Below are 24,705 nucleotides of genomic sequence, written 5' to 3'. Positions count from 1 at the left end.
CCCAAATCAATGATGGATCAGGACCAAACTTGGCACACCGAGCACCCATGACCCTCTCTATCTCCTGGTGCAGTTTGAAGGAGGATGGACCATGGATGATGGGACTTGCAGTACCTTCACTCACTTCCTGAGACCACTGTGACCTACACCAATGACTGATCAAGACCAAATTTGGCACACAGAGTGCCCATGACCCACTCTACATCCAGCTGTGGTTTGCAGGAGTTTGGACCATGGGTAATGGGTCTTCCAGTACCTTCACTCATCTCCTAATGCCACTGCGACCCAAATCAATGATGGATCAGGACCAAACTTGGCACACCGAGCACCCATGACCAACTCTATCTCCTGGTGCAGTTTGAAGGAGGATGGACCATGGATGATGGGACTTGCAGTACCTTCACTCACTTCCTGAGACCACTGTTACCTACACCAATGACTGATCAAGACCAAATTTGGCACACAGAGTGCCCATGACCCACTCTACATCCAGCTGTGGTTTGCAGGAGTTTGGACCATGGGTAATGGGTCTTCCAGTACCTTCACTCATCTCCTAATGCCACTGTGACCCAAATCAATGATGGATCAGGACCAAACTTGGCACACAGAGCCCCCATGACCCACTCTACATCCTGGTGCAGTTTGGAGGAGGATGGACCATGGACGATGGGACTTCCAGTATTTTCACTCATTTCCTGATGCCACTGCGACCCAAATCAATGATGGATCAGGACCAAACTTGGCACACCGAGCACCCATGACCAACTCTACATCTTGGTGCAGTTTGGAGGTGGATGGACCACGGACAACGGGACTTGCATATGGGAGTTGCAGTTCACCTGCAACTTGGAGACTAAACTGGGGCACAGACAAACAATGCCTTTCTCAAATAACCCGTGCACCACCCTGTCCCCATTATAATAAAACAGGGATTTGCTGCAAGTAGTTCTTTGCTGACTGCATTTCCTCTCACAGCAAAACCCACTGAGATGGAAATGGCAAGGAAACAGCAAAGTTGCATTGACTCGATTATTCTCACCATTTTAGGCAGTTGGCCTAAAGCGGCGGGGGCCTAAAATATTTATGTCACCAAGTGATGTCAGCCGGCTGCAAATGGATTACAGGACCCGGGTCTGGCCTTATCGGGTCCATAATTGAATGGAATAAGCTCTCTTATCGGAGCAGAGCGATGGGCTTTCCTCCCCCTCCCCTTAGCCACCGTCGTGCAAAGATGAGAGATTGCAAATGGCCGCCGTAGTTGGGAGGAGGGCGGGTTTAAAATCCCCTTCAAAGGGCCGCCTCGCTTTGTCACTTACGCAGATATGCATCTGGTTAACTTTCAGCTGGAGCTCGGCAGGATTGGAACAGGAAGCGGAGAAGATGCCCCTTTCCAGAGAGAGAGCAGAAATGGCTTTCCTCCTAGAACTCTATGTATTATTTGAAAAATGTTCTGTTCCTGGTTTGGAAGTGATATTTCCTGTTTAATTGTGCAGTCCTTACTTTGAAAGTTGTTGTTCTAATCCAGAAACTTTGTTTTTGTGTCTGCCACAAACTAGGTAGGATTGGTTAGGGCTCGAGATATTCATTGAAAAACTATAGCAAGGTGTATCGTCGAAGGCTTTCGTGGCCGGAATCACTGGGTCGCTGTAGGTTTTTCGGACTGTGTGGCCATGTTCTAGAAGCATTCTCTCCTGATGTTTCACTTGCATCTGTGGCAGGCAACCTCAGAGGTTGTGAGGTCTACTGGAAAGTAGGAAAACAGGTCCATCATGCCTGGGGGTTTCAGTGGTCTCTGGAAGTAAGTGAAGGTATTGCAAGTCCCATAGTCCATGGTCCACCCTCTAAACCACACCAGTATGTAAAGTGGGTCATGGGGGTTATGCGTGCCAAGTTTGGTCCTGATCTGTCATTAGTGGGCATCACAGTGGTTTAAAGGAGCCAAAGCTAATGAAACTGCCAAGTTTGGTCCAGGTCCATCATGAATGAGGGTTGCAGTGGCCTCTGGAAGTGAGTGAAGCTTCTGCAAGTCCCATCATCCATGGTCCATCCTCCCCCAAACTGCACCAGAATGAACAATGGGTCATGAGGGTTATGTGTGCCAAGTTTGGTCCTGATCTGTCATTAGTGGGCATCACAGTGGTTTAAAGGAGGTGAAGCGAATGAGAGTGCCAAGTTTGGTCCAGGTCCATCATGCATGAGGTTTGCAGTGGCTTCTGGAAGTGAGTGAAGCTTCTGCAAGTCCCATCATCCATGGTCCATCCTCCCTCAAACTGCACCAGGATGTAGAGTGGGTCATGGGGGCTCTGTGTGTAAAGTTTGGTCCTTATCCATCATTGGATGAGGGTTACAGCAGTCTCGGGAAGTGAGTGAAGTTGCAGTACGCAACTCCCATCATCCATTGTCCATCTTTCCCCAAACTTCACCACGACGTAAAGCATGTCATTGGGGAATCTGTGTGCCAAGTTTGGTCCAGGGTTACAGTGGCCTCTGGAAGTGAGTGAAGCTTCTGCAAGTCCCATCATCCATGGTCCATCCTCCCCCAAACCTCACCAGAATGAACAATGGGTCATGGGGGTTATGTGTGCCAAGTTTGGTCCTGATTTGTCATTAGTGAGCATCACAGTGGGTTAAAGGAGCCGAAACGAATGAAAGTGCCAAGTTTGGTCCAGGTCCAGCATGCATGAGGGTTGCAGTGGCCTCTGGAAGTGAGTGAAGCTTCTGCAAGTCCCATCATCCATGGTCCATCCTCCCCCAAACTGCACCAGAATGAACAATGGGTCATGAGGGTTATGTGTGCCAAGTTTGGTCCTGATCTGTCATTAGTGGGCATCACAGTGGGTTAAAGGAGGTGAAGCGAATGAGAGTGCCAAGTTTGGTCCAGGTCCATCATGCATAGAATCATAGAATCATAGAATCAAAGAGTTGGAAGAGACCTCATGGGCCATCCAGTCCAACCCCCTGCCAAGAAGCAGGAATATTGCATTCAAATCACCCCTGACAGATGGCCATCCAGCCTCTGCTTAAAAGCTTCCAAAGAAGGAGCCTCCACCACACTCCGGGGCAGAGAGTTCCACTGCTGAACGGCTCTCACAGTCAGGAAGTTCTTCCTCGTGTTCAGATGGAATCTCCTCTCTTGTAGTTTGAAGCCATTGTTCCATTGCGTCCTAGTCTCCATGGAAGCAGAAAACAAGCTTGCTCCCTCCTCTCTGTGGCTTCCTCTCACATATTTATACATGGCTATCATATCTCCTCTCAGCCTTCTCTTCTTCAGGCTAAACATGCCCAGTTCCCTAAGCCGCTCCTCATAGGGCTTGTTCTCCAGACCCTTGATCATTTGAGTCGCCCTCCTCTGGACACATTCCAGCTTGTCAATATCTCTCTTGAATTGTGGTGCCCAGAATTGGACACAATATTCCAGATGTGGTCTAACCAAAGCAGTATAGAGGGGTAGCATTACTTCCTTAGATCTAGACACTATGCTCCTCTTGATGCAGGCCAAAATCCCATTGGCTTTTTTTGCCGCCACATCACATTGTTGGCTCATGTTTAACTTGTTGTCCACGAGGACTCCAAGATCTTTTTCACACGTACTGCTCTCGAGCCAGGCCTTGTCCCCCATTCTGTCTCTTTGCATTTCATTTTTCCTGCCAAAGTGGAGTATCTTGCATTTGTCACTGTTGAACTTCATTTTGTTAGTTTTGGCCAATCATCTCTCTAATCTGTCAAGATCCCTTTGAATCCTGCTCCTGTCCTCTGGACTATTGGCTCTCCCTCCCAATTTGGTGTCGTCTGCAAACTTGATGATCCTGCCTTCTAGCCCTTCATCTAAGTCATTAATAAAGATGTTGAACAGGACCGGGCCCAGGACGGAACCCTGCGGCACTCCACTTGTCACTTCTTTCCAAGATGAAGAGGAAGCATTAGTGAGCACTCTCTGTGTTCGTCCACTTAACCAATGACAGATCCACCTCACCGTAGTTTTGCCTAGCCAACATTGGACTCGTTTCCTTGCCAGAAGGTCATGGGGGACCTTGTCGATTCGTAATTATACGAAATTTCGTATATTTCAAAAATTTTAAAAGGAACATTTCGGAATTATTAAAAAAAAACGAAACGCAAGGGCCCCCTAAAAACAAAACGAGTTTAGAACCAAATTTTTCTGTGGTTACCCAAGCCTAATAGCAAGGTGTATCGTCGAAGGCTTTCATGGCCGGAATCACTGGGTTGCTGTAGGTTTTTCGGACTGTGTGGTCATGTACTAGAAGCCTTCTCTCCTGATGTTTCACTTGCATCTGTGGCAGGCAACCTCAGAGGTTGTGAGGTCTACCGGAAAGTAGGAAAACAGTTCCATCATGTCTGGGGGTTAGGCTTGGTTGATCCAAGTCGTAAGTTTCTTAAATCGTAATGAAATCGTAAATAAATTACTTTTTGAAGCGATCTCGACGCGTTTTGGCAACCCGGAAGTGTTTTTGCCATATCGAAGCCGCGTCCGCCATCTTCCTTACAACTTCTGCCAGTGAATCGTAAATGCTGGGGGCGTGGCCTTCAGGAACAGCTGTTCTTACCCACGCTCACCTCCTTCCTCTTTGCATCGGCGGCTTTGCGAATTGGGCTTCGCGAGGTGGCCGTGGCTATGCCCAGCAATTCCGCATCGCCGCTTGTCGCCAGGGAGGTAGCCACGCCCACCTTGCAAAGCCGCCAATGCAAAGAGGAAGGAGGTGGGCGTGGGTAAGAACAGCTGTTCCTGAAGGCCACGCCCCCAGCAACCTTCAAGGAGAGCTGTGTCCAATGTGCGGCAGCCAGATTGCTAACAGGAGCGGGGTACAGAGAGCATATGACTTCTCTGTTATGCCAGCTCCACTGGCTGCCGATTAGCTTCCATGCACAATTCAAAGTGCTGGTTTTGACCTATAAAGCCCTAAACGACTCCGGCCCAGTTTACCTGTCCGAACAGATTCTCCCCTATGAACCATCAAGGCTATTAAGATCTGCTGCTCTTGGTCCCACCGCCCTCGCAATCACGGTTGGTGGGGACGAGGGACAGGGCCTTCTCGGTGGTGGCTCCCTGGCTTTGGAACTCCCTCCCACTAGAGATCAGATCTGCTCCCTCCCTCCTGACATTCAGGAAACTACTAAAGACCTGGCTCTGGACTGTGGCATCCGAGGACTGAACCTATAACCGCCTTCCTTGTGGTGAACTGTGGTGAACTGTGACTACGAGTATGACTATGACTATGACTGGATTGACGACTTGGCTTAGGTAATTGTGATGATGATGTTTTTATTAGGCTTGGGCGGTTTCGTTCGTTAATTTCGTAATTCGTTATTAATTCGTATTTAAATTAGCTTACTATCCAATATTGAGCCATGCAGGAATAGTGTGAGGAGTAAATTAGATTCGAAACAATTTTTCAATTTATTTCGTAATTATTTCGTAATTCTTTTCGCATGTCTGGTGCAAGTTTTATAGTTGTTGTTTGTTTTATCACACCAACCGTCAACAACAGAGGGAGAGGGAAGCTTCAGAAGTTCCCCCTGTCCCATTTGGAGGTTTTTTTAGCATATTGCGCAATCTCGTCCGCTATTAACGAATCGATTAGTAATTTTACGAAATTTTGTAAATTTCGAAATTTTTTAAAGGAAAATTTCGGAATTATTAAAAAAAAGAAACACAAGGGCCCCCTAAAAACAAAACGAGTTTAGAAACAAATTTTTCCGTTGTTACCCAAGCCTATAAGACCGCTGCCATTCAGGACTTGATCCTGGATGAGAGGGCGGACCTGGCTTGCATCACTGAGACCCAGGTTGGACGGGCTGGGTGGGGTAAATCTCTCCCAGCTGTGCCCACCTGGTTTTGGGGTGCATCAGCAGGCCAGGTCTGGGGGACAGGAAGGTGGGGGTCACAGTAGTCTTTCAGCAGTCCATCGCTGTGATCAGATGCACTCTTCCGCAATCTCCCAGGTTTGAGTGTGTTCACCTGAGGGTGGGAAACCATGATAGCTGATAACTACATCCCGGTCCTGTTTGGAGGAGGATGGAAGATGGATGAATGGGACTTGCAGTACCTTCACGTACTCCTGAAACCACAGCATCACTCAGCCAAATAACAAGAGAGACCAAACTTGGCACAGAGAGCCCCCCTGACCAACTCAACATTCTGGTGAGGTTTGGGGGAGAAGACTATGAATAATGGGACTTGCAGTACCTTAACTCACTTTCTGAGATCACTGCAACCCTCATCCCAATGACTAATCAAGACCAAACTTGGCACACTGAGCCCCCATGACCCACTCTCCATCCTGGTGCAGTTTGGAGGAGGATGGACCACAGATGATGGGACTCACAGTACCTTCACTAACTTCCTGAGACCACTGCGAGCCATATAAATAAGACATAAAGACCAATCTTGATACACAATGCCTTTCTCAAATAACCCGGGCAGCACCGGGTCCCCAAGCTAGTAAATAAATAAATAAGAGACCATTTAGGGGCTCATTGCCAAATCGGTAGAGGGTCCTAGAACCATAAAAGAAGTTTGGGACGGGGTGCATGTGACCGACCGGCCCAACTTTGCCCACAACGGACATTGAAAAGTCCCTTCTAGACTTCCGGTGGACATGGCGACGGGATAGCCTCGTCGAGAGGGAGCTCCCGACGAGGACCAGCGTGGGTGGTTAGGTAGAGCTATAAAAAAAGCTCCCCCCTTTGCCGGATTGAGTGCAAAGGTGTCGTGAACCCCAAGGACGCTTGAGGCCCCAAAGATCTCTCCCCCCTCAAGGAGGAGAAATCGAGAGGGTCCGAGCGGGAAGGGGAAGCGAGCCACCCCGCAAGGATCAAGCCGCGAGGCTTGTCTAACCGACGCCAAAACCACTCAAAATAGAAGAAGAGGAAGACAGAAGAAACCCCGGCTGGGGAAAGGAAAAAAGAAAGACCCCAACCCCAGGTAACGGGAAGGTGTTCCCAAATTAATAATATTTGAAGGAAGGGAGGAACGGAGGGAAGAGAAAGATAAGGAAGGCTGAAGAAGGAACAAACAATAAGAATAAAGAATAAAGAATCAAAGAACAAAGACAATCAAGGAACATAAATTATATATAGGTGATTTGATAACTTGGGCAAATTGGACTAAATTGGATAAGAGGAAATTTGGCGAAAATAGATCAAATTAATGGAAAATAAGCTGATCTATGGAAATTAATCTTTATACATATACTATAATTTACTATAAAAGAAGTAAGGAGGATAAAGAGCCCCTCACGCAATCCTAGTGGAGGCTCCTTTTGGAACTAGAGACGGAAGAAAGAAAGATAAACAATACCGACCTTGACGCCATTATTGTTGAGTCTACCCCTGCCTTCTTTATAAACAATCTGGCTGCATGAAGTAAAGGAAGTGACGGAGCAGGAACAGGAAGGCAGGAGACTCTGGAGGACTAAGAAAAGAGAGGAACCAAGAGGGGCCGGAAAGGAGTGAAGGAGGAAGTGACGTGGCGGAAGGAGAGCTGGCGCCATTTTGGATCATAGAGAAAAAACGTTATAGACTGGCAGAGAAGGAATTTGTGCATTTGGAAGACAGGGAGAATTGGAGGAGCAAAGGAGTGGCGGTGCAAGCATAAGAGTCATAAATAGAAGTGACGGAGAGGAGATACGAGGACGAGAAGAAGAAGACGACGGACCAGGAAGAGAAGAAGACGGCGACGGACCAGGAAGAGAAGAAGACGACGACGGACCAGGAAGAGAAGAAGATGACATCGGACCAGGAAGAGAAGTAGACGAAAATTACTATAATTGGGAGGAGAACTGGATGATAAATAACCATTGAAGGAACAATCATAAAGAGGAACAGATAAGTAAAGGACTAATCTAAAATTTTGGTGCCCCCAAGTGGAGGAAAAGAGTCTGTGCTTCCTATTAGAAAGTTTATATTTTAGAAATTTTAGATTGGTGATAAATTGATAACCCATTGTAGTCAATATACTATTACATGAAATTGACTTTAAACAAGATAGTGTCATATCCTTTTTAAAAGGGGGAAAATTAGAATAAAATAAATAAAATTAATTAAAATTGGTGAAAGTATTAGATTTTAAATATTAGTGGGTAGATATATTATGAGTGAATGAATCAACTTTATAATTTGTTAATAATTGAATAATTGAAGACCTTTAAGAAGTAAGAAGTAAGAAATTGACTTATATCACAATTGGCTATGAAATTAAATTAAATTGATGGACTTTTGCTTTGAAAATCAATACTATAATTGATAATAGATGTAATTAGAATAAAGATTTTTGGGAAATAAGAGGCAATTGGGAAATGACAACTCCAGGTAAAGCAGAGTCAAGAAGAGGATCATTGGATATAAATCCTAAAATGGATAATCTTTTAAAAGAGATTAAAAAGATATCAGAGAAACAAGATGCATTGAAAACAGAATTGAAGGAGGAAATGAAGACTAAACATGAGGAGTATTATAAGAAACAAGAAGGAATAATTACTAAAATGACAGAAGAATTTAAAGTAATGAAAACAGAAATAAAAGAGGAATTTGGACAGATAAGGAAAGATATAACACAGCTGGATGGAGAAGTAAAGGAATTGAAAGCCTCTAAAGAGAAAATAGAAGGAACGCAAAAGGAGATGACACAAAAAATAAAAGGATTAGATAGACAAAGGGAAAAAATAGAACTAGAACAAGAAAGACTACTGCAAATGCAAATGGATTTTCAATTGAGACTCAGAAATATAATGGAAGACGACAAAGAAGATATAAGATTATTGATAATCAAAATTCTGGCAGATTGTTTGGAATGTGAGGGAGATGAATTAGAACAGGAAGTGGACCAAGTCTACAGGATATCATCATTTTATTCTAGAAGAAATAAGACAGATAGGGACGTGATAGTGAAATTTACAAGAAAGAAGGTACGAGATGATGTGCTTTATAATAATAATAAAAAACCAATCTTTTACAAAGGAAAGAAAATTGCGGTTCTGAAAGAATTCCCACAGGCAACCCTAGCAAGAAGAAGAAAATATTTTTTCTTAACAGAAGAATTGAAGAAAAGAATGATAAGGTTCAGGTGGGAAAGAAAAGAAGGGATAATGGTGACATACAAGGAAGAAAGATATTGGTTGACAACAGAACACAAGGCCAAGATTTTTTATGAAAAACTTATGAAAGAGAAGGAAGGAGATGAAGAGCAAGGAGAAGAGGAAGAAGAAGAAGAATTAGGAGAAGAAGAAGAGGAAGAGGAAGCAGAGGTAGAGGAAGGTGAAGAAAGAAGATTATCTACACCAAGGAAAGGAGTAAAGGCAAAAAAGGCAAGATATAAATCACCAAAGGATTATGGCTTTTTAGGAAAAGAACCAAAACCACAGAGAACGACACCACGGAAAAAGGAGGAAAAAGGAGGTCAGAGTTCGGAGCAACCGGCAACTGAAACAATGGAATTGGCTTTTGGCGACACAGGATTGGGACCAGATAAAGATAAATAAAATGATGGAGAGACAAATAAAATGTTTTTCGAATAATATTAACGGTATGAATTCCCCCCAAAAACGGAAGAGAGTATGGAGGAGTCTGAAGACACAGAATTTTGATGTAATAATGTTACAGGAAACGCATATCTGTGATAAACATGTGGCACACCTTCCGAATAAAAAATTAGGAAAGGAATATTATTCGGCCTATGAAAAAAAGAAAAGAGGAGTGGTTACGTATGTAAAGGACTCAATAGATTCAGAATTGGCATTTAGAGATACAGAAGGAAGATGTGTGGCAGTGAAAATAATAATTGGAGATTCCAAAATATTGATTTGTAATATATATGCTCCCAATGGACCGAAGAAGAAATTTGCTGAATTCTTAAATACTAAGTTAAAGGAAACAGAATTTGATGAACTGATTTTGGCAGGAGACTTTAATGGGGTCGTCGATTGTCAGATAGATAAAAGTTTGAAGAAAAAGAAGTTTAAGGGAGGGAAACTTCCCCAGAAATTCATGGACTTACAAAAAGACTTCGATCTTGAAGACGCATGGAGAATTAGAAATAAAGATAAAAGAGACTTTACCTTCTTCTCGAATAGACATCAATCCTGGTCAAGAATTGATATGGTTTGGATTACTAAGAACCTCTCTACTAAAGTGAAAGAGATTAATATTCTGCCACGAGACTTATCAGATCACTGCCCTCTGGAACTTGTCGTAAATCAAAAAAATTATCATAGAAAATGGAGATTAAATGAGAACTTAATAAAAATGGAAGATGACAAAGAATATTTCAAGAAGTTAATACAGGACTACCTACAAACAAATAGACTAGATTCAATGGAGCCACGAGTGGTTTGGGATGCCCTTAAGGCAGTCATGAGAGGACACTTTATTCAACAAGGAGCAAGAAGGAATAGAGAGAGAAATAAAAGAATAAACGAGTTGAGGGCAGAAATAGCAGTAAAAGAAATGGAGTTAAAGAAAAACCCATCTAAACGAACAGAGAAACAATTGGTGACACTCAAACAGGAAAAAAATTATGTGGAGCTGGAATTCCAATCAAGACAGATGAAATTTCTAAAGCAACAGGCTTTTGAAAATGCTAATAAACCGGGTAAATGGTTGGCAAACCAGGTTAGAAAAAAGAGGCAAATCAATCATATTGCTAAAATAAGTACCAAGGACAAGGACTTGAAAACGGATAAAGAAATTCTGGAGGAGTTTCAGACTTTTTATACACAACTATACACAAAGGAGGATATAAAGAAAGAAGATATTATGGAATATATTGGACAAATGAAACTGGATAAAATAACAGATGAAGATAGAGAAGAACTGAACAAAGAAATAACAGAAGAGGAAATCGAGAAAGCCATTAGTAAAATGAATGCAGATAAAGCTCCGGGACCGGATGGGTTTACGGCAGGATTTTACAAAACGTTTAAACAGCAGTTGATACCTATTTTTAAAGTTATAGCGAATGAAGCTTTAAAATCTCGAAAGGTTCCAGACTCCTGGAAGGAGGCAGAAATAACTGTGATACATAAAGAAGGATCACCGGAGAATGATATTAAAAATTATAGGCCGATCTCCTTGTTAAATACGGATTATAAACTGTTTGCAAATATCATGGCCACAAGATTAAAAATTTTTTTAAGTAAGTGGATTGGAGAAGAACAAACAGGTTTTCTTCCAAATAGACATATGAAAGAAAATATACGCAACGTTCTAGATCTTTTGGAATATTATGAGACCAATCATCAAAAAGAATTTGCCCTTTTGTCAATAGACGCCGAGAAAGCATTTGATAATTTGAATTGGGATTTCTTCAAGATTTTGATACAAGAGTTGGATATGGGAGAGAAATTTAATAATGCAATTAATGCTATTTATGAATTTCAAAAAGCTAAGGTAAAAGTAAATGGGCAAGTGACTCAAGAATTTGAAATTACGAAAGGCACGAGACAAGGTTGTCCACTCTCCCCATTAATTTTTGTTATGGCAGTGGAGATCCTGATGAAGAAAATCAGAGAAGATGAAAAGATCAAAGGAACAAAAATTGGTAAATTTGAATATAAAATACGAGCGTTTGCAGATGATTTAATAGGTACAATTGAAAACCCGGAGAAAAATTTACAAAGTTGGATAAATAAAATAGAAGATTTTGGAAAGGTGGCAGGTTTTAAGATGAATATGAAAAAAACTAAACTTTTATTTAAGAATGTGAATAAGGAGAAACAAACAAAGATTCAACAACAGGCTGGAATTGAAGGTGTCAAGAAAATTAGATATCTAGGGGTCTGGATCACAGCTAGAAATGGACAACTTTTAAAGAATAACTATGAATTAGTTTGGAAGAAGGTCCAAAGGGATTTGCAGAACTGGGACCGGCTGAAACTATCCCTCCTGGGTAGAATATCCTTGATAAAAATGAATGTATTACCAAAACTTATGTTCTTGTTCCAGAATATACCGATAATAAGAAGTCAAATTCTGTTCAAACAGTGGAAGAAAGATTTAATGAAATTCGTCTGGAAAGGAAAAAGACCAAGAATTAACTATATGAATTTAATAGATAAGAAAACAAGAGGAGGATTGGGATTTCCCGATCTGAAGACCTACCATGAGGCCTGCGCACTGTCCTGGATTAGGGATTGGATGACTTTAGACAAAGAGAAGTGCCTAAATCTAGAAGGTTATGATTTAAGAGTGGGATGGCACGCGTATATATGGTATAACAGAGAGATGAAGGAGAAAAATTTCGGTAATCATTTCGTGCGAGCCTCCCTACTACGGACATGGATGAGGTACAAAGCTCTTTTCTATAAAACAACACCATTATGGATTTCAGCAATGGAAGCGCATCAAAGAAGACTATTAGGATGGAGGACATGGCCAAGATACAAGGATATATTGGTGAAGGGGACAATAGAGATGAAATCATTTGAACAATTAAAGACTTTATTTAGCAATATAACTTGGTTAAATTACTTACAAATTAAAGACTATTTTAAACAAGATCAAAAAACAGGTTTTGATTGGAACGAGAATATATGGGATAGAATACTAAAAACACAAAGGAAAACGGTTACAATATTATACAATAAATTGCTCCAGTGGATGACAGAAACAGAACAGGTGAAAACCTCTATGATTAAATGGGCGGAAAATATAAGAAGGTCCATCCACTTTGGGGAATGGGAAAGGATGTGGAATAAAAAATTGAAATACACATATGCTATGGACTTAAAAGAAAATTGGTATAAAATGTTTTATAGGTGGTATTTGACTCCGAGTAGACTGAGCCATATGTATCAAAATGTATCAGATAAGTGCTGGAAATGTAGTGAGCAAGTAGGCACCTTTTACCACATGTGGTGGACATGTAAAGAAACAACAAAGTTCTGGTCTATTATTCATGAGGAGTTACAAAAAATATTAAAGAAAAGCTTTAAGAAGAAACCTGAATATTATCTTCTGGGATTTACAGATGATGACTGTAAACTGGATGAGAATGAAGATAAATTATTTACCTATTGCACAACGGCGGCTAGGATGGTTTTTGCCAAATACTGGAAGAATGGTGAGGTTCCGAGTATTGAAGACTGGTGGAAGAAAATTAAAGAAATAAGAGACATGGACGAACTAACTTTTTTGTTGAGAAGAAATGAAGGAAGAGTTTTGAGGAGGACAGATTGGTCCCTGATATATGATTATGAAAAGAAAGCTGAAAAAACAATGGGATGAGAATAGATATTAAGGTGAAGAAATATCTTGAAAAGATCCTGAGGTTGGAGTGGAAGTCATTTTAGAATAGTTTGAGTAGTTGTATTGTATGTATTAGATGGTAGTTAGATATGGTGGGTTTTTGTGTTTTTTTTTGTGTGTACCTCTCCCTTTCCTACTGTTCTATCTTCTTGTTTTTTGTTCCCCCTCTTTCCATGTGTGGATTGTGAAAAACTTAATAAAAATCATTTCAAAAAAAAAAAAAAAGAAAAGTCCCTTCTAGGCCTCTCTACCTGCCCGGCATCTCACATAACACCTGGGCTGAGCTCTTGCCTCGTGTTCTTGGTGTCCTTGTCCTCCAAAACCTCTCTCCATTGGTATTCTTGGTCCTTCCTCCGTTGCCGGAGACCAGGAGCACCTGCTGTGTTGACAATCGCCTGCTTGTTGTCCTTCCTTGCTTCCGATACAAACAAACAATGGGATGAGGAAAATACATATGTATGCTGAAGCACCAGCAGCTTTGAACAGAGGGAGAACGGCAGCAGTGCCAGAAAGCCCTCCCAAATGAAAAGAGATTTGGGATTCACTGTCAATGGCGTCCTTCAGTAATCCGAACCTCACATCCTTTGTTCCTTGATGGAGAATTGCATCTTGGAGCCTTTTTGGAGAAAGACATCTTCTCTGATGGAGAGAGTGGGTCCCAAAGCAGCATAAGAGCATCCAAAATGGGGGTGCGAGCCGAACAGAATCAGTTTGTTCCCAAGACTAAGAATGTTGGACAAGTTAAATCAGTCATTTAATTCCTTACTAATAGGAGTAGGATTTGTTGCTGGTCTCATTTTCTAACTACTGTTCCAAAAACTAAAAGTTTCAAAAACTGCACAAAGACCTATTTGGAGTTGAGGATGTAATGTGAGCAAAAAAAATCATTTGGTGTGTGAGTGCAGGAAACAAACTTATGGTAAGGAGATAAATTAGTTCTCGGCAGAAGTGGAAACAAACTTGTGGTAAAGAAGTCATATAGTTCTGGGCAGAAGTGGAATCTGACTTACGGTAAGGAAATTATATAGTTCCGGGCAGAAGTGGAATCTGACTTATGGTAAGGAAATTATATAGTTCTGGGCAGAATCAAACTTATTGTTTGGGAATCATATAGTTCTGGGCAGAAGTGGAATCTGACTTATGGTAAGGAAATTATATAGTTCTGGGCAGAATCAAACTTATTGTTTGGGAATCATATAGTTCTGGGCAGAAGTGGAATTAGACTTATGGTAAGGAAATAATATAGTTCTGGGCAGAATCAAACTTATTGTTTTGGAATCATATAGTTCTGGGCAGAGGTGGAATCAAGCTTATGGTTTGGGAATCATATAGTTCTGGGCAGAAGTGGAATCAAACTTATGGTAAAGAAATAATATAATTCTGGGCAGAATCAAACTTATTGTTTGGGAATCATATAGTTCTGGGAAGAAGTGGAATCAAACTTATGCTAAGGAAATAATATAGTTCTGGGCAGAAGTGGAATCAAACTTATGGTAAGGAAATAAAATAGTTCTGGGCAGAAGTGGAAACAATCTTGTGGTAAAGAAATCATATAGTTCTGGGCAGAAGTGGAATCTGACATGGTAAGGAAATCATATAGTTCCGGGCAGAAGTAGAATCAAACTTATGGTAAGGAAATAATATAGTTCTGGACAGAATCAAACTTATTGTTTGGGAATCATATAGTTCTGGGCAGAAGTGGAATCAAACTTATGGTTTGGGAATCATATAGTTCTGAGCAGAAGTGGAATCAAACTTGTGGTAAGGAAATAATATAGTTCTGGGCAGAATCAGACTTATTGTTTGGGAATCATATAGTTCTGGGCAGAAGTGGAATCAAACTTATGGTAAGGAAATAATATAGTTCTGGGCAGAATCAGACTTATTGTTTGGGAATCATATAGTTCTGAGCAGAAGTGGAATCAAATTGTGGTAAGGAAATAATATAGTTCTGGGCAGAATCAGACTTATTGTTTGGGAATCATATAGTTCTGGGCAGAAGTGGAATCAAACTTATGGTAAGGAAATCATATAGTTCTGAGCAGAAGTGGAATCAAACTTGTGGTAAGGAAATAATATAGTTCTGGGCAGAATCAGACTTATTGTTTGGAAATAATATAGTTCTGGGCAGAAGTGGAAACAAATTATGGCCAGGAAATAATGTAGTTCTGGGCAGAAGTTTTGTTTTCCACACTGTTTTGGAAAGCTATTCTGAATCTGAGATTCATTCTGCACAATTTTCACAAGTGGTTGTAGAGAAGACAGCATTTTCTGCACAGAAAACAGCATTATCTGCAGAGAAGACAGTATTTTCCGCACAGAAAAAACAGCATTATCTGCACAGAACACAGTATTTTCTGCACAGAAAAACAGGAATTTTTTTCTGTACAGAAAACAGCATTATCTGCACAGAACATAGTATTTTGTGCACCGGAAAACAGGGATTTTTCTGCACAGAAAACAGCATTATCTTCACAGAACACAGTATTTTCTGCAAAGAAAAAACAGCATTATCTGCACAGAACACAGTATTTTCTGCACAGAAAAACAGGAATTTTTCTGTACAGAAAACAGCATTATCTGCAGAGAAAACAGCGTTTTCTGAACAGAAAACAACATTTTCTGCATAGAAAATCAGCATTTTCTGCAACCCCCCCCCCTCCAATTACAGCATTTTCCGTGCAGGGTTTTTTTACTCCTTTTGTCTCAAAATCACAAAGAACGACTTCAGCACATGTAAACACTTCAAGTACCCCACGCTAACCCCAAATCCCCCTGCTCTTCTCCAATAGGTGGTGGAAAGAGACGTTGCATCACTTCTGGCTGCTATTTGGAGGACTGTGGAGGAAAAGAGGACCACGTGGGCTTGCAGTGGGGTAATGTAGAACATGGAGATGTTGGTCCACTATTAAGGGCAGTTTTCCTTCTTTTTTTTTTCACCAGTCAGTCCCAGTGTCCTCTGAATATTAGGAAACCATTTCCTGGAGTGCTGACGGAAGATCGAATGGGTATGCTTGCTCATTACCTCTCTTCATCTCTCATCTCCCGCCCATTGACCTACAATTTTACTCCAGGAACTCCACGATGCACTGCCGACTTTCCTACAACTTATGGCTGTGTCGACTCTGTCAAAGAACAGGTGAAGGCAGCTCTAAATATAGCTCCTCACATGGCTCAGAGGTTAGAAGAAAAGCTTTGCACACATACACACACACACAGGCGTCCGGAAATTAAGGAAGGGCAGCTGTGGTTAATGCCCAGGCGGATGCCTCTGTCATTCAAGGTTTCCCATTCCAAATTATGCAAGGACGTACGTTGATACGTTGCTCCTTTTGGGCGGCAATTAAAATCTCCAGCCCGGTCTCCATCCGGCGAGCAGGAAAGCACCCCATTTGCATTTGAAAAGATGACATTGTGAGCAATTACCAAGGATGGACGGCTCATCGTGATGTTTGAGCGCCCAGGGACGGACTCTGTGAATCACATCATCAATGGATATAATCTCTAGGCCTGGGTAACAACGCAAAAATTCGTTTCTAAACTCGCTTCGTTTTTAGGGGTCCATCGCGTTTCGTTTTTTTTAAGAATTCCGAAATTTTGCTTTTAAAAATTTCGAAATTTACGAAATTTCGTAAAATTACGAATCGATTCGTTAATGGCGGACGCAATTGCGCAATATGCTAAAAAAACCCTCCAAATGGGACAGGAGGAACTTCTGAAGCTTCCCTCTCCCTCTGTTGTTGAACTATAAAACTTGCACCAGACATGCGAAAATCATTACTAAATAATTACAAAAAAATTACGAAAAAATTTCGAAATAATTACGAAATAAATTGAAAAAATTGTTTCGAATCTAATTTACTCCTCACACTATTCCTGCATGGCTCAATATCGGATCGTAAGCTAATTTAAATACGAATTAATAACGAATTACGAAATTAACGAACAAAACCACCCAGCCCTACTAGAAAGAACCCCCTCTAAGGGCCCTTCCACACAGCAAAATAAGATATGTGCAAAAACTATAGTCCAGCCCTCCAACCGTTTGAGGGACAGTGAACTGGCCCCCAGTTTAAAAAGTTTGAGGACCCCTGGTATACACAATACACAGAAGGAAGGAAGAAGGGAGGGAGAGAGGGAGGGAGGGAGGGGAGGCCCCCAGAATGTGAATGAGACAGAAAGTTTGAGGACCCCTGGTATACACAATACACAGAAGGAAATAATAACGAAACAATAACGAAATAAATTGAAAAAATTGTTTACTCCTCACACTATTCCTGCATGGCTCAATATCGGATCGTAAGCTAATTTAAATACGAATTAATAACGAATTACGAAATTAACGAACGAAACCGCCCAGCCCTAGTAGAGATATCTTGTTGTTTAGAAACCGTTGCAAAGGGTTGTTTGTTTTATCACACCAACAGTCAACAACAGAGGGAGAGGGAAGCTTCAGAAGTTCCTCCTGTCCCATTTGGAGGGTTTTTTAGCATATTGCGCAATCGCGTCCACCATTAACGAATCGATTCAAAATTTACGAAATTTCGTAAGTTTCGAAATTTTTTAAAGACAAAATTCGGAATTCTTTAAAAAAATGAACCGCAATGGACCCCCTAAAAACGAAACGAGTTTAGAAACAATTTTTTCCGTTGTTACCCAAGCCTAGTAATGGAGCTTTTTCTCAAAGAGGCACTTTGGCTCCTTCCACAAATTGTGTAATCATATCATTTTAAAGCTGAGAATGACGAATGCCATCACATGACAGAATTATCCATTTTGCCCATCTCTATCTGGATAATTTGCAAAAAATCACTTAGAAAGCATCTAAAACGATAACCCTTTGCGACGGTTTCTAAACAAGATATCTCTACTAGGCTTGGGTAACTACGGAAAAATTTGGTTCTAAACTCGTTTCGTTTTTAGGGGGGGTTGCGTTTCGTTTTTAAAAGAATTCCGAAGTTTTTCTTTAAAAAAGTTCAAAATATACGAAATTTCGTAAAATTACGAAACAATTACGAAACAATTACGAATCGATTCGTTAATGGCGGACGCGATTGCGCAATATGCTAAAAAACCCTCCAAATGGGACAGGGGGGGACTTCTGAAGCTTCCTTCTCCCTCTGTTGTTGACTGTTGGTGTGATAATTTATTTTTTATCACTGATAAAACAAACAACAACCCTAAAACTTGCACCAGACACACGGAAACAATTTCGAAACAATTTCGAAACAATTTCGGAACAATTTCGAAACAATTTCGGAACAATTTTGAAATAAATTGAAAAAATTGTTTCGATTTTTGATTACTCCTGCATGGCTCAATATTGGATCGTAAGCTAATTTAAATACGAATTAATAACGAATTACGAAATTAACGAACGAAACCGCCCAAGCCTAATCTCTACCCTACGTCATGGGATGAACACAGTAGGTTGCCATTTCTAAAGTAGGATTCCATAAATGTGATGACGTGGTAGAACACGGCCAACCAGCCAGGCAACCACACAACCCTCCAGGAAATGCTCTTTCCGCAATTGCGGTGTGTGTCTGTCGCACCATTTGGGAGGCACAAGGAGAGAAGCTTGGTCTCCTGCCACAACCCGTTCCAGTCAATGTTCCTTTCGCTCCAAGATGTTGTGATTTTTCCCTCCTCCGAAGTGCACAATGGTGTAACCTGACCGGGAGGCAATTGGCATCAGCGCTGTCTTTGGGAATCTAATCCTTGCAGCTGCAGCTCCTGCCCGGAGAATTGACAGCATGGCTTCTTTCCCTGGCTGTTATCTCTTTGCCTTCCATCTCCTACCTTCAGTGAGAAAGACATCCTCTCTTATATTTATTTTATTTATTTAGTACACTTGTATACCGCTAATATCTCAGCCTGTGCGGCGACTCATTGCGGTTTACAACATATTTAAAAATACAATATTCACTTTAAAAATATAAAATATATCATCCTTCAAGACTTTCCTGTGGGATTTTCCTGGCAGGAGTGCTTCAGGGAGGACCTGCCCTTGCCTTCCTCGGAGGCTGAGAGAGTATGACTAAAGGCCTTCCTTTGAAAGTGCAGTGTTCCCTCACTGTTTCGCAGTTTGCTTTACACGAACTCGCTGTTTTGCGGTTCGCTTTATGCAGACTCACAGTTTTGTGGTTCGCTTTACACAGACTCACTGTTTTGCAGTTCTCTTTAAGCGGACTCACTGTTTCGTGGTTCGCTTTACACAGACTCACTGTTTCACAGTTTGCTTTACGTGGACTCGCTGTTTCACAGTTCGCTTTATGAGGACTCGCTGTTTCGCAGTTCGCTTTATGCGGACTCGCTGTTTTGCGGTTTGCTTTATGCGAACTTGCTCTTTAGCAGTTCGCTTTACACAGACTCGCTGTTTCGCGGTTTGCTTTATGTGGACTTGCTGTTTTGCAGTTCGCTTTACCCGGACTTGCTCTTTGGCAGTTCGCTTTACGCAGACTTGCTCTTTGGCGGTTCACTTTACACAGACTCGCTGTTTCACGGTTCGCTTTACACAGACTCACTGTTTCGTGGTTTGCTTTACGCAGACTCGCTGTTTTGTGGTTTGCTTTACACGGACTCGCTGTTTTGCAGTTCGCTTTACGCGTACTTGCTCTTTGGCGGTTTGCTTTACACAGACTCACTGTTTTGCAGTTCACTTTAAGCGGACTCACTGTTTCGCGGTTCGCTTTACACAGACTCGCTGTTTCACGGTTCGCTTTACGCAGACTCGCTGTTTCGCAGTTTGCTTTACACAGACTCGCTGTTTTGCGGTTTGCTTTACAGGGACTCACTGTTTCGTTGTTCGCTTTACGCGGACTCGCTGTTTCACGGTTTGCTTTACACAGACTCGCTGTTTCGCAGTTCGCTTTACACGGACTCACTGTTTTGCAGTTTGCTTTACGCAGACTCGCAGTTTCGTGGTTCGCTTTAGACGGACTTGCTGTTTTGTGGTTCTCTTTAAGCGGACTCGCTGTTTTGCAGTTCGCTTTATGCAGACTCACTGTTTTGCGGTTTGCTTTACGAGGACTCGCTATTTCATGGTTTGCTTTAAACGGACTTGCAGTTTCGCGGTTCACTATACACGGACTCGCTGTTTCGCAGTTCGCTTTACGCAGACTCGCAGTTTCGTGGTTCGCTTTAGACGGACTCGCTGTTTTGTGGTTCTCTTTAAGCGGACTCGCTGTTTTGCGGTTCGTTTTATGCAGACTCACTGTTTTGCGGTTCCCTTTACGTGGACTCGCTGTTTCGTGGTTTGCTTTATGTGGACTCGCTGTTTTGCGGTTCGCTTTATGCAGACTCACTGTTTTGCGGTTTGCTTTACGAGGACTCGCTATTTCATGGTTTGCTTTAAACGGACTTGCAGTTTCGCGGTTCACTTTACACGGACTCGCTGTTTCGCAGTTCGCTTTACACAGACTCACTGTTTCGTGGTTCACTTTATGTGGTCTCGCTGTTACGTGGTTCTCTTTAAGCGGACTCACTGTTTCACAGTTCGCTTTACACAGACTCACTGTTTCGTGGTTTGCTTTATGCAGACATGCTGCATAAAGCTTCCCATCAATAAGGTGAAGTATCATAGCGATGAATATGGAAAATAAGGTTGGGGCAAGACCACATCCCTGTTTGACACCTGATCCCACCTTAAATGGGTCGCTTTGGGAATATAGTCCTATCAAAAGTGAAATCTGCCTACACCTAAACAGCTCCATCTGACTCCAAAACGATCTCAGGTTTGCATATTTTCCCGCATGAATTTCTGTCTGTATTGTAAGCCAAACTCGGGGGGCCATCACCTCGGAGGCAGCATTAGAAGCCAATCTACAAATTGCTGATAAGCCAGCGAACACCTCCGCTTTCTGCTTCCCACCTTCTCCATCAGCGCCTTGCCTTTGAAGAAACGGAAACTTGACACAAGAGGTGAGCCTTATTAGCCGGAGCGAGGCGGCCTCCGTCATCGCGGAGTTATAATTGTTCTCCCGCTTATAGTCCCCGTTTTCCAATCACAATCCACGTGGGAATCCGAAGATGGCCTAGCACTCTGCATCACTCCTTTTAAATACATCCAAAGTCAAAACCCGTAATGTGTTGTTGAAGGCTTTCGTGCCTGGAATCACTGGGTCGCTTTGAGTGTTCCAGCAGCATTCTCTCCTAACATTTTGCCTACATTTGTGGCTGGCATCTTCCGAAGTTATGTTGGCAGTGAAGCAAGTAGAGTGTGTGGGGAAAAAACCACCATGGGTTGACTGGTAAGGCATGTGTTGGCAACTGATTGGCTAAGCCACTCAGGAGCTAGAATTCTGATTGGCTACTGTCTGTAGCTTGCTGCTGAGAGAAACAGTTTTAACCACCACTTTTACTTCGGAGAGTGACGAGAGCCTGCTTGGAAACAGCATGCAAAGAGCCAGAGTTCTGGAGCCAGAGTTCACGGAGAGTGAAGAGAGTGCTGACTGGAAAGTGCCAGGAAGGAAATGGCTGCCAGTTCTCTGAAGCCTGATCATTCCTAAGGCATGAAGCACATTGGCTGATTGGCTGAGCATGCCAGGTCTGTAGCTTGCCGCAAAGAGAAACAGTTTTAATTGCCATTTTCACCTCTGAGAGTGAAGAGAGCGCTGATTGGAAACAAGAAGGAAATGGCTGCCAACTCTCTGAAGCCTGATCATTTCTAAGGCATGAAGAACATTGGCTGATTGGCTGAGCATGCAAAGAGCCAGAGTTCTGATTGACTACTGAATCTGGCTTGCTGCTAAAAGAAACAATTTTTATTGCCATTTTCACCTCGGAGAGTGAAGAGAGCGCTGATTGGAAACAAGAAAGAAATGGCTGCCAACTCTCTGAAGCCTGATCACTTCTAAGGCATGAAGCACATTGGCTGATTGGCTGAGCATGCAAAGAGCCAGAGTTCTGGAGCCAGAGTTCATGGAGAGTGAAGAGAGTGCTGACTGGAAAGTGCCAGGAAGGAAATGGCTGCCAGTTCTCTGAAGCCTGATCATTTCTAAGGAATGAAGCACATTGGCTGATTGGCTGAGCATGGCAGGTCTGTAGCTTGCTGCTAAGAGAAACAGTTTTAATTGCCTTTTTCACCTCTGAGAGTGAAGAGAGTGCTGACTGGAAACAGCCAGGAAGGAAATGGCTGCCAAGTCTCTGAAGCCTGAACATTTCTAAGGCATGAAGCACATTGGCTGATTGGATGAGCATGCCAGGAGCCAGAGTTCTGGTTGGCTACTGTCTGTAGCTTGCTGCTGAGAGAAACGGTTTTAACCACCACTTTTACTTTGGAGAGTGAAGAGAGCGCTGATTGGAAAGTGCCAGGAAGGAAATGACTGCCAACTATCTGAAGCCTGATCATTTCAAAGGTGTGAAGGACATTGGCTGATTGGCTGAGCATGCAAAGAGCCAGAATTCTGATTGACTACTGTATCTGGCTTGCTGCTAAGAGAAATTGTTCTAATTGCCATTTTTACCTCTGAGAGTGAAGATAGCGCTGACTGGAAAGTGCCAGGAAGGAAATGGCTGCCAACTCTCTGAAGCCTGATCATTTCTAAGGCATGATACACATTGGCTGATTGGCTGAGCATGCAAAGAGCCAGAGTTCTGATTGACTACTGTATCTGGCTTGCTGCTAAGAGAAATGGTTCTAATTGCCATTTTTACCTCTGAGAGTGAAGATAGCGCTGACTGGAAAGTGCCAGGAAGGAAATGGCTGCCAACTCTCTGAAGCCTGATCATTTCTAAGGCATGATACACATTGGCTGATTGGCTGAGCATGCAAAGAGCCAGAGTTCTGATTGACTACTGTATCTGGCTTGCTGCTAAGAGAAATGGTTCTAATTGCCATTTTTACCTCTGAGAGTGAAGATAGCGCTGACTGGAAAGTGCCAGGAAGGAAATGGCTGCCAACTCTCTGAAGCCTGATCATTTCTAAGGCATGATACACATTGGCTGATTGGCTGAGCATGCAAAGAACCAGAGTTCTGATTGACTACTGTATCTGGCTTGCTGCTGAGAGAAACGGTTTTAATTGCCATCTTCATCTCAGAGAGTGAAGAGAGCGCTGATTGGAAACAAGAAGGAAACGGCTACCAACTCTCTGAAGCTTGATCATTTTTAAGACATGAAGCACATTGGCTGATTGGCTGAGCATGCCAGGTCTGTAGTTTGCTGCTAAGAGAAACAGTTTTAATTGCCATTCACCTCCCAGAGTGAAGAGAGCGCTGACTGGAAACTGCCAGGAAGGAAATGGCTGCCAACTCTCTGAAGCCTGAACATTTCTAAGACATGAAGCACATTGGCTGATTGGCTGAGCATGCCAGGTCTGTAGTTTGCTGCTAAGAGAAACAGTTTTAATTGCCACTTTCACCTCTGAGAGTGAAGAGAGCGCTGACTGGAAACTGCCAGGAAGGAAATGGCTGCCATTTCTCTGAAGCCTGATCATTTCTAAGGCATGAATCACATTTTAAAGACTGTTTAAAAGGACTATGCTCTATGTAAGAATTCAGAGACTGCTCTGTTTGACCTTTTGAACTGAAGTAAAGTCACTGTTACTCGTTTGAGTAGCCCTGAAACTCAGTCTGCATAAAGGTAGCCTGGGCTTTGTTGCCTGGAGGCACCCTCTGTTTGGGACCTTCTCTTAATCAGAGTGTTGGTATTTCTGGTGATTTTGTCGGTTGGGTCCTGTTTGAGTTTCTTGTATGTTGTGCGATCCAAGACTTGTGTATTATTTATTTATTTGTTTATTTACTCTTACATCCTGTGTTTACCTTACCGCCAAAACAGCTAACATTAAAAGCATCCCGCTTTACGTGGACTTGCTCTTTGGCGGTTCGCTTTACACAGACTCGCTGTTTTGCGGTTCGCTTTACAGGGACTCACTGTTTCGTCGTTCGCTTTACACGGACTCGCTGTTTCACGGTTCGCTTTACACAGACTCGCTGTGTTGCGGTTCGCTTTACAGGGACTCACTGTTTCGTCGTTCGCTTTACACGGACTCGTTGTTTCACGGTTCCTTTACGCAGACTCGCTGTTTCGCAGACAGGCCTGTAGCTTGCTGCTAAGAGGAACATTTTAAATTGCCATTTTCATCTTTGAGAGTGAAGAGAGCGCTGACTGGAAACAACCAGGAAGGAAATGGCTGCCAACTCTCTGAAGCCTGATCATTTCTAAGGCATGGATCACATTTTAAAGGTAGCCTGGGCTTTGTTGCCTGGAGGCCTCCTCTTGGGACCTTCTCTTAATCAGAGCGTTGGTGTTTCTGGTGATTTTGTTGGTTGGGTTCTGTTTTAGTTTCTTGTATGTTGTGGGATCCAAGAGTTGTGTATTATTTATTTATTTGTTTATTTACTCTTACATCCTGTGTTTACCTTACCGCACAAACAGCTAACATTAAAAGCATCCCGCTTTACGTGGACTTGCTCTTTGGCGGTTCGCTTTACACAGACTCGC

The 24,705-nt window shown here is 42.4% G+C and overlaps 1 protein-coding gene across 1 annotated transcript in view; it reads right to left on the bottom strand.

Moving 5' to 3' along the window:
• Positions 1-24,705, bottom strand: part of LOC137097768 (tumor necrosis factor receptor superfamily member 1A-like) — a 57,549-nt gene that overhangs the window by 10,533 nt on the left and 22,311 nt on the right. The window contains exons 3-4 of the mRNA XM_067472897.1: positions 5,849-5,977; positions 4,566-4,686 (exon numbers count right to left, since the gene is read on the bottom strand). Of these exons, the coding sequence (XP_067328998.1) occupies positions 4,566-4,686; positions 5,849-5,977 (250 nt within the window). The remainder of the gene's footprint in view (positions 1-4,565; positions 4,687-5,848; positions 5,978-24,705) is intronic.

This window comes from Anolis sagrei, chromosome 13 (genome assembly GCF_037176765.1).
Source record: "Anolis sagrei isolate rAnoSag1 chromosome 13, rAnoSag1.mat, whole genome shotgun sequence".
Classification (NCBI taxonomy): domain Eukaryota; kingdom Metazoa; phylum Chordata; class Lepidosauria; order Squamata; family Dactyloidae; genus Anolis; species Anolis sagrei.
The sequence above is the reverse complement of the archived record's forward strand: the minus strand, read 5'-3'. Positions and strand labels throughout refer to the sequence as shown.